We start from the raw sequence: 11176 nt of genomic DNA on the forward strand, positions 1-11176 counted from the left end.
GGGTTTAATCAAGGGCAATGTAACAGTGAGGAATTACTAAAGCAAAATGAAGGCCAAACATGATGGTGAGACAAGACAGAAGTAAAAAAGATATAGAGGAAAGAACCAGGAGGCAAAGGACATTTATAGAAGCCTAAATACAGGCATGTACATATGTAAACATATATATAAATATATATAATAAGAGGGGAATAGAACTATGTACTCATATCTATATGTTAAGAATTAAGGTTGCAGATGGGCATTGGGCCTCCACTCAAGTACTTCCTCAACACAAGAACACTTTGTTCTAACAATGCGGCATTCTGTGATGTTCGCCTTCCCAACACAGTCGCTGCAGAAAAAATGGGTGCATAAGCAAATGTGGTGAAGAAAGCTGATGGTGCCGGGCTAACAAAAGATATAGCATAGCATCTGGAGTCTTAAAGGCTTGAAGGTAAACAAACAGCCAACTATCTCAGAAACAACTAAGTCCACATGGAAGAAGCACACCAGCCTGTGTAATCGTGAGGTGTTCCTGGGATCAGGTATCAGGCATCTAAGACCAGGAATAAAACCATACCCAATGTGAATGAGGGGGGCATGGAGTAGAAACCAAAAACCCATCTGTAGACAATTGGACATCCCCTCACAGAGGGATCACAGGGAAGATATGAGCCAGTTAGGGTGCAGTATAGCAGTGGTAAAACACACAATTTTCCTCTAGCTCTTTGGTGCTTCCTTTTTTACCCTATTATCATGACCTCAATTCTACCTTACAAATTGGATTAGATCAGAGCATGCACACTGCTACAGATAAGATCCTGCAACACAGGGAATCCAAAATAGATAACCTCCTCAGGGCCAACGAGGAGAGTAGAGATACCAGGATAAGGATTAGGGGAGGTGCGGGGAGAAAGGGGGGATCGATCACAAGGATCAACCTAGAACCCCTTCCCAGGGGGGAGAATAACAGAAAAGTGGGTGAGGGGTGACAGAGGACGATGTAAGATATGGAAAAAATAATCTATAACTTATCAAGGGTTCGTGAGGGAGGATGGGCGGGGGATGGAGGGGGGAGAAACGGGGAGCAGACATCAGGGGCTCAAGTGGGGAAAGAATGCTTTGAAGATGATGGTGGCAAATGTGCAAATGTGCTTGACACACTGAATGACTGTGTGGATTGTGATGAGATGCAAGAGCCGCCAATAAAAGTACTTTTCAAAAAACAAAAACAATAAAACTCTTCCCTCTACTTCAAATTTCTCACATTAAAGCAAGAAAAATACCATAAATCAAGCATTATTTTCCCAAGATGATCAGTTTTTTGAGAGGAAAAAAAAGTCTATCTGTTCCTACTTATCAGTATATTGTCTGTGTCTATGCTCACAAAAGCACAGTAAAAGATCACCACACTTCATAAATAAGCATGTCTGTTGAGCCAAGTACATTGCTACAAACTCTAGGCATTCCATGTGTCATGGGAAGGCATCTATGTAGAGTGAAAGTAGATGGGGACATGAGGAAAATTTTATTTTCAAAAGAGAATGAAAAGAATAGATGAGATTTGTAGGATATAAATTTTTCATTCTACTTGCCTTTAATAATCTTAGTAGAGATTTACAGCAGGTTATGATCTTATAGCTCAAACTCAATAATGTCTTATTGTTTTTGCTAATACCAGTGGCAATTTTCTAAGCCCATTGTGAGATATTTTAGTGAATAATTCAGCTTATACAATTTTTTTCTAGTTAGCATATTTAAACTTGTAAGCCAATTCACTGTCTTAATTTGAAAGTGTTGTTGAAAGAGAATTTATGGGTGTCAAAAATATACACTCCACATTAACATAAAGCACTATGACAAACACCTGTTTACATGGATCAGCCCTTCAGCTAATAAACCCATAAGGCTGGATTAAATAGTTGAGACTTTCCAATTTTATTTCTTTGCTTGACAACCACAAATGAAAGTATCAAAGCAATCCCAGATGTCTGAGAAATAAGAAGCCAATGTGAATGTCAATATAGGTAAGAAAAGGGCAAATTTTCTCATTTCAAATTTTCCTTAAAATGTCTAATCAAAACTATGTAAATTTTAAAACTCAAGGATTTAAGCTGGATTAACTTTGAGAATTCTATGAAGCATCAGGGACTCCTGTTGAATCCATGTAGAAATCTCCCCCTTCCCAAATTTAAGGTATGCAATCATGAATATCTCCCAAATCCATACAATCTATTAAGTAACTGCTTGTTAGCCATGAATAGAGGTGGCCTACTTTCTCCAGTCTAGGCCACAGAAGCAGTGACTAATGCACTCAGCAAGGTGTTAGTTCTCAAGTACCTCACTTAGTGCCTAGCAAGCAACTTACTGGTGAATCTCATTCAATGTCAAACTTCAAAATGAAAAGGGAAAAATACAATGAATTCCTTCATCCCTTTGTTCTTCTTAGACTTCTAACTTTCTATCTGCAGCTAAGTTTCAACACGTGAAAATAAATCACTAGTAGGCAATTGATATTTATTAATTTGACTCTGCTGAAACTAATAAGAGAAGAAATCTCAATCCTTATTTTAGAAAGAAGTACTAATAGGCTAGAAAATCAGGCTTAAAAAATAAAATCCATTTAAGTTATGCTGCTTCGCTAGAGAGAAGAAAAAAAATGTGTGTGTGTGTGTGTGTGTGTGTGTGCTTATGTAGTCACAATTGATCAAATGATTACCCAAACTACATTAGTGGGGCTACTCTCACCCTAAATTGACAGAAACCACATATTTGAGCATATCATTCGTGTAGTGCTGGTAACATGCAAGTAAACAGCTTACTTCAGTCATGACCATATCCTGACATTTCTTCACATATTTGCCATCTGCTTTGACAATCGTCTGTAAAAACCTCAGGTACTCCACGTGGCGGCCGTGCGTCTCGATGCAGTGCACAAAGTGCTGCACGACCCTCTCGCTGAGCTCATTGCACAGATGGTAATTGTTCAGGAAGATGTGCCTCATGGTTTCCGCTTCTAGAAGCTGAACACAAAGGAGCATGCCCTGGTGATTCCGCACGAGCAATTCTCCATCCCACAGGACTTAGGCTAACTTCCCTGCTTAGGACCAGGAAATAATTTACTCAAAGCCATAGTGAGCTTTCTATGCATGCCTCCTACAAAATTCAATGTCGTCCTTCACTATTAAAGAAAGAAAGAACGAAAAGGGAACTCACAAGGAAAGCCATGCTACGTGTGTTGTCAACAGTGTTCTTGAGATTTATTTAATGACCTGTTTTTCAAAGTTCTTCCTTTGTACCTGAAAGATCACTTTGAAGACATCCTGCCATGAGTCAATTCCGACTCATAGCGACCTTTTAATACAAGGCTTTCCACCCCCATCAAGGGCGACAGTCTCCAGAATTCACAGTGGCAGTTCTACCCTATTCTATAGGGTTACCCTGAGTCCGGTAAGAGTTCATTCTACCTTTTGAGTTTTCAAGATGCATCTTACTCATGGAATTATAGTTAGTTCTACTGTATATTTTCCCACATTAAACGACATGCATATCACAGAAATTGTCATTTACACGTAAAACTCATGTAATTTTTCAAGTTTTCTCAAATGTTTACATAATGTAAATAAAACATAATCCATGTACAAAAACAAAATGAGATATTAAGACTGATAAAAATGTTATTATCAAGGCTACTAGAATAAATTTGATGGACAGTAGACTATAAGCATTCAGTCATTGAAATACTTACACCAGGAGTTAGAAACAAATTCAAATGTTTATGAAGAAGAACTTGATTCTGTGGATTTCCTCGACAGAAATTCTGTAGGAAGGTGTGGGCTAGATTCATTACTTCATTCATCTTTTCATCATTCTGTAAATTAAGAAGTACCACAGAGAAACATTGTAAAAGCAAGCATTGAAAACGATAGCATTTATATTACCCAAAGAATACACTTGTTCCCAGTTGTCGCCATCTCTGAGGCTGTATGCTCCACTTTGTCCATGCCCTCTGTTTCTGTCTCTCGGTTTTCTGGCTCTCTTGCTCACCTTGTACTTATTTCTCTATTGATGCCTGTTCGGCTCCACAGTGCCAATGCTCTCGAAGTCTCAGCTCAGTCCTTCAGATGGTCCACTACTTTCCCACGCTTGTTTATAGCTGCTTCTTTCTCCCCAGCATTTGTTCCCACTTCTGCTCCATCTTCTCGTCTCTCTGTCTCCCTCATTCTGTTCCTCCCCGTTTCTCTGCAACTTCTAACCAATGTGTTTCTCTCTTCCCCAGGGTTTCTATGCAGCGGATTCCAATTTATTTTTTCCTCGGTCTCTCCACTTTCCCCATTCCCTAGATCCCTCTCTTTCTCATCCTTCCCCTCTCACTAGGCTACTAACCACAGGCCAGAACTTCAAAACCACCAGCTGCTCCACAGGAAAAAATTGAGGACTTCCTCTCTGTAAAGCATTACAGTCTTGGAAATGCTCTGGGGCAGCTCGACCTTGTCCTGTAGGTTGCGAGAGGTCAGATTTCACTCGATGGCAATGAGCTTGGTTTGAGGTTTCACTGTGCTCTCAACATCGACTCCTTTCTCTACTCTTGTCCCTTCTACGCTTTTCTCTTCTCCACCCACGTTTCCGTCTCCTGGACCTGGACAATTCTCTTTCTGTGTGTTTCTCACTTTATCTCCAGCCCCTCTCAATATCTCCAGCCTCTCTGCGTGCTATTTAGTTTGTCTCTCATTTCCACTTCTTTCTTTTTCTTTTCCTCTTTGCTTTTCATCTTTTGCTTTAACTCCATTCTCCATCTGCCCCCTTCTTTCTTAGTACATGTCTCCTAGGTAGCTTTCTTTACTCATTGTCATTTTCCAAAGTTCTGTAATCTGCTATTGTTATTTTTTTCACATAAGCTAAAAAGCATTTCAGACTATCAATAGGAAATTTAAGTCTCAAAATTCCCAAATAATGCAAAGCTCTTCTACAAAAGTGGTCATTGCCAATATCACTGAAACCACCTATAGGTTTCTGTGTAATTGAGAGTCCCATTTGCACTGCAGTCATTGGCAAGGAAAAAAAGTGGGGTCATGTTCTGAATTTGAAACAAGTTAATCATAGTAGATGAATTTAGTTTTCTTTTCTTTTCTTGGTCTTACATTGTACAGTTTATGCCATCTTCAATTAAGCAAAGAGCCTAAGGTCATCAATGGACCTATTTTGTCATATTTACAATAAGGATTCTTATCTACACTAATAAATTGTTTTAAAATTCTATTCTAGCTTAAAAACTAAAAGTGAAAAATTATTTCCAAATCCACTAAACCCTTTTATTCACTTGTCTAATGCAGAGATAGGCAAAAGACAAAGTTAATTCAATCACATAAAAAGTATATTCTTGGTGACAATTGGTCAGTTCTACTACATCTGATATTTGTTTGAAATACTCATCTAATTCTGTTTCTATTTTGAAAAATCTAGTTATCAACATTGAGCAAACCTATAAAAAGCAAACTTATTAGAAAAGCAGCAGAACAGCAATGAAAGAATTGACTGCATGACCCAATACTCATATTAAGATAGCAGTGGTAAAACTGTTTGGGTCATAAATTTTTTAAAACCAAACTTTGTTGTCAATTCAATCCACACAGTGACAATGCTATGTGTTACACAACAGTATTGCCCCATGAGGCTTTAGGAGCTGAGGTCTTTGTGGAAGGAGATCACAGGCCTTTTTTCCATGTACCCTGCCTGGATTCAAACCATCAACCTTTCAGTCCAAAGTCAAGAACAAATGATTTTCACCACCCATAGACCTTATGGATATACATATTTTAAAGGAGCTCAGTTGATCCCTGGATTGCACAAACAGTTAAGTGCTCAACAACCAGCTGAAAGGTTGGTGGTTCTCACCCAGCCAGAGGCTCCTCAGAAGACAGGCTTGGAGATCGATTTCCTAAAGATGACAGCTTTAAAAACTCCACAGAGCATTAGTACTCTGCACACACAGTTCCATGACACAGGATCAACTCACAGCAACTAACAACCCGTTGACGGTAGTTCAGTACAGGGAGAAAAAGTCCATGTGAGCAGAGACGTTGACACGCATGCTGGAGCACAGGAGAGATGACGGGAACATTTACACCAGGGGGTGTCAGTGCCTGAACGGAATGCGGAGGTCACTGGCAGGGAGCACTGGGCAGTAGTAGTGATGGAAAATAGTAACCCAAAGGGCAGCGGTCAAATCATTAAGTATAATGAAGATAGTGAGGGGGCAGGCCTCGCACTGTCAGAGAATGGAGGTACCATACAGAAAAGGAGAAGCTAAAGTAAGCTCTGTAGTGTTGGAATTTGAAGCATCAGAATGAACTCACAGTGCTCAATGACACAGATATGAAAGGCAGTGTAAGTTAAGTGTTTCTGTGTGCTTATGTGCATACATACATGTTACCTAGCTCTGTCCATTTAAAGGGCATGAAAGTAGCAATATCCCAATAGCAAAAATCACACATACTGCTCAGAACTTTGCTTCTAAGTACCGTTTCCACCAGAAACAACTGAAACCCCTTAAAGATATTGCTGCCGTCAGCAGCAGGGACAACACATGATGAACGTGGAGTGTTTTCTTGTGGCAGAAAGCCAGGAGGTTCTCAAAGAATGACAGGGATATGGCGCCACTGGCCAAATGCAAGCATCAAAATAAATCATGACAGCAATTGATCATCAATTGTTGTTAAAATGATAAGGCACAACTCCACAATGCTAAAAATAATGAATTAATAGAAATTTTGCCATGGCAATATTTGATTAATTTCAAAGTACCCCTCCAAAAACCACTTAGAAATTACACAGAGAAAATAAGTAATTCCATCATGGAGAAGTCTGGTAGATACCACATCAACTGACTGATTCAAGTTAATCAGTTAAGGATTGAGTTGTGCCCCCCAAAACACATGTTCTAACTCCAAATCCCTAGAAGGGTGGTTATAAGTCCATTTAGGAATAGATTTTTCTTTGTTAAGAGGCAACACCAATAGAAGGAGTGGTTTAAGCCAGGCGTCCTCAAACTTTAAGCAATCAGGTTTGAGATATACAAAGAACAGATTAGACCCAGAGAAGCAAGCAAAGGTGGGAGATAATAGATGCTAAGCCATGTGAAGATGGCCCCGAACCAAAACTCAGAACAAACAAGACCCTTCCTCCAGAGACAACAACGAAGCCAGGCCCAGAGCAGTCGCCCTGAATTCAGACTTCTAGCTGCCTGGACGGTGAGCAAAGTATAAGTTCTGTTTGTTAGCGCTACCCGCGCGGTGGCATTTCGGTCATAGCAGCAGGAGATAAGGAAGACCCTCCGTCATGGGCCACGTGGGAGAGCTTAGAATCACTTCCACTCCTGTCCAAAATGCATCACTGAATTTAATCACAAGGAAGCATCAGATGATCCAAATTGAGAGACAGTCTTCAACCTAACTGAGTTAGCCAGCAAGTCTCAGTGTCAGGAGAGATTCAGAGCAAAGACATTTAAACAGACGTGGCACCAAGCCAGAGCAAAGGACTCTTCCCATCCTGCAAGGCTCCGTTGGCACAGCAGGAGATCTGTCAATGGAGCCTGAGGGTGAATGGCAGGAAAGTATACTTCTTCCTGACCAGGAAGGCTACAGTGTTTATGTAGAACTGTGTCCTTGCTGAAGAAAATACATACACACCAAAAGGGCCAAGGGTGTGACATTAGGTTGGCTACTTTTTCTCAAAAAAAAAAAAAAAAATCAAACCAATTGTGGTGATCTGATGCCAGCTCCAAGCATCCCGCGGGCAGGGTGGCACTTCCCCGCGAGGGTTCCAGACTGTAGCCGTTGATGAGCAAGCGGCTGGCACTTTCCAACTGTGACCCTTGGGACTCACAGCCCAGCCCGGAGCCAGTATGCCAACGGGTCCGGAAGGAAAGCTTTGTAGGACGTTCTGGACATTTGACATGATACCGAAATAAAAGGCGGCAGAAGACAGGAACTGAGAACGCACCTTTTCATAGGGTACCTGCAAAAGGTCCAGCACCACCGAGTGAGCGCCCATGTTCTTCAGTAAGCGCTGGTGCTGACTCCGGCACTTCTTATTCTGGACACAGAGTTTACTCAGCCGGATCAAAATCTTACAGAGAGGGGGGGAAATTAGTGGGTAGGGCAGGTAAAAATGTGTATATATATCAATGCAATATGCACATGAAAATTATTGTCACACAAATAAAAACCCATGTAAAAATATGTTATATCAGCTGACCTCTTTAACAATTCGGTAGTTGTTGCTCTTATTGCTGTCAATCTGGGGTTTTTTTGTTCCATCTTGCACTGGACTTAAAATGTTGGATTCCTAAAAAAAACACAAACAGGTCTTTTTAGAACACTTGTACAGATTTGCAATAATTCAGCATAAATGTTTCTTTGTACTTCGCTTACCATTAAAAAGTACCTTGGCTGCGCCCACCAAATTACCATTGTTGTGTTGTTGCTGTAGCACTGCAGGGTTGATAATCGGCTTATAGAAACCCTAGAAACTCAAACCACCTCCTTGCCATTGAGTTGAGGCTGATTCACTGGGACCCTAAAGAGCAGGGTAGAACTTCCTCCTGTGAGTTTTCGAGACTCTCTACAGGAGTAGAAAGCCTCATCTTTCTCCTAAGGAGCCGCTAGTGGTTTCAAACTGTTAACATTGCAGTTAGCAGCCCCACACGTAACCCCTAGGCCACCAGGCTCAGAATGGGTTAACATGGTCTCATATAGCTCTCTTCACGTTAATCATTACAGGCGTACAGCACCACACGCTCCTTTTCTTTTCTCTCTCTGCCGTGGCTGATGGGTTCAAACCACTAGCCTTTAGGTCAGAAGCCAAGTGCTTAATCATTGTGCCACCAGGGATCCTTGCAAATTACCACTAGCTAATAAGAATTTACATGAGGAATGACTTTACTAATAATAAATGACCTGAATTTAAAAGAAATTATTACACAGAACACTATCATTGCATTTCTTTATACTATCTACATCAAATAGACCATAGATTTCTATTTTCTACATAGGAAGGGAGAATAAGAATACAAGGTACGAAAGGTGAAATTTTATCATAAGGGATGAAATGTAAGGGAAACAAACCTGGGTGAAACCGCATATAACAGCTGAACCTATTTCAAGGAAAGGAAGAAGGGATACCCTAACCCAAGGCTGCTCGTTGGGTGACCATGACAGCCTAAAATGTCACAACTTGGGGCCCTCTCAGCATGTACAAAGCTGAGAAAATGGAAAAATATAAAAACAAAACTTAAATAAAAATAACCCTTTTGAAACAAAGTATGTGTGAATTGTTGAATAGAAAACATTTGTGCTGAAAGCCTTTACACAATTCAAAATTTGTTAAAAATCATAATAATCCCTTTAAATTATTGAATTATTTAATAAAGCTTAGTAAGATTACCTGAGACGTTTTATTTAATTTAACAGTAACAATCATATTCTATAGCAGCATCAAAAACATACATAAAAAGGTTATATAGATTTAAATATCTACTATGGAGTCAGCATGTGAAAATAAAACATCAACAAGAAATAACTGAATACATGAACATTTATGAAAAGGTAGTGCCTGCCTGGCAGTAGTCTATAAGGAATGGATCTTAAAAGAAATAAAAGATATGTTCCTTCCCACCAGAAAAGTGCGGTCTATTTAAGAAAATGGTTAAAAACAAAAATAAGGATGGAAATTGAGCAGCGGTCACTATTCAGAGACAGGGAGCAGCTGAAGCTATAAATGGCATTATGAAGAAGGTCAAGTTGAAGTCAAGGTCTTAAAAGATAAAAACTAGCTAAGCATAAGGAAGGGATGGATGGACAAGGGAAAAGACTGGTAAGGTCAAGACGTCACTGTAGCCAAGGTTCCCGCAGCAAAAACAAATAAATACATTAAAATAAGCACGAAACAGGAGGAACAGATAGTGTATGTTGCAAGGGAGTGGGAAATAGGGGAGGGAGAGGCCTGATTACGTCCCTGGTTTAAAATATGTACAAATTGAATTTGGGATGAATGACATCCTAAATTCCTGACTAGATCAGTGTTGGGCTTTCCGAGATAGGGAGTACCCCAGGCTTAGCTCAGGAATTTAAAAGATGCAGGAATCCAATCAAGATAGTTTCATTTGTCTAAGTTATATTCCCTATTGTGCTCCAGGCCAAATCACAAAAGTAAGGCAATCCACGTGGGGTGGGGAGAAAAAGAACATATGCTCTTCTAGCTGGCCAGACAATTCTGATGAAAGATCCCAAAGCCAAGGGGTGGACTGCAGCACTCCTGAGCATTTGAGCATCATGACTCGTCTACAAACTGCATTTCTCTTTGCTGCTGTCTGCAGCCTGAAGCTCTCGGTCTGAAGGTCATTTTAGCAGGTCCCTCCTCTCACATCTTACTAAGCTAAAGAAATCTCTCCACAAGATGCTAGCATTTCCTCTTCTAAAAACACCCAGCATCACACGCACAGGTCTGCATCCTCACTCTTGCCTCAGAGGGAAAAAATTGGTTTTTCTCTTTCTAAAGTAAAATTGTGATAGAAGTGATTGTACTGGTGTATATACAACTCTTTTCAAAAGTGATTTGAATGTGGAATGTATGCTTGGTGAAAACTATGTCAAGAAAACTACTAAAAAAAGAAAGAAAGAAAGCAAACTTGGCTAAATGGTCACCATGGGCGAAGGAGGGAGAGTTGTTGCTTAGGGGCACTGAGTTTATGTTAATGGTGGGGAGATGATTTAGAAAAGGACATCAGTAATGGTTGTACAACACAAAGAATATCATCAATGGTACTGAATTATATATGTAGAAGTTGTTGAATTGGAAAATGTTTTGCTGTGTATATTTTTGCCACAATTTTTAAAAATTGCATGAATAACAATGAGTACAAGAAGAAGAAAATGTTCGAGAATTGATTGTGGTGATAATTGTACAACTCTTCTTGATATGAGAGAATTATTGAATTGTATGATAAGTGGATAAAGTCCAATAAAACTGTTTAAACAAAAAGTCTTGGGAGTTCCAGCACCCTCTATCCAAACAATAAGTCTGATTTCTTTAATGATTTTGAATGCGTTCCACATTTTCCTCCCATTTTATTCAGGACCTTCTAATGTGATCCCTTTCAGAGCAGCTGCTGCGATATTTCATTAAACATATTTGC

General features: G+C 39.9%; 1 protein-coding gene across 1 annotated transcript in view; it reads right to left on the reverse strand.

Annotated features, from left to right (window-relative positions):
- ITPR2 (inositol 1,4,5-trisphosphate receptor type 2) overlaps positions 1-11176 on the reverse strand; it is a 296427-nt gene that overhangs the window by 3756 nt on the left and 281495 nt on the right. The window contains exons 27-30 of the mRNA XM_013003968.2: positions 8239-8328; positions 7984-8109; positions 3731-3853; positions 2805-3005 (exon numbers count right to left, since the gene is read on the reverse strand). Of these exons, the coding sequence (XP_012859422.2) occupies positions 2805-3005; positions 3731-3853; positions 7984-8109; positions 8239-8328 (540 nt within the window). The remainder of the gene's footprint in view (positions 1-2804; positions 3006-3730; positions 3854-7983; positions 8110-8238; positions 8329-11176) is intronic.

Source organism: Echinops telfairi, unplaced genomic scaffold, assembly GCF_000313985.2.
Source record: "Echinops telfairi isolate 266 unplaced genomic scaffold, ASM31398v2 ScPeMD7_21;HRSCAF=78, whole genome shotgun sequence".
Classification (NCBI taxonomy): Eukaryota; Metazoa; Chordata; class Mammalia; order Afrosoricida; family Tenrecidae; genus Echinops; species Echinops telfairi.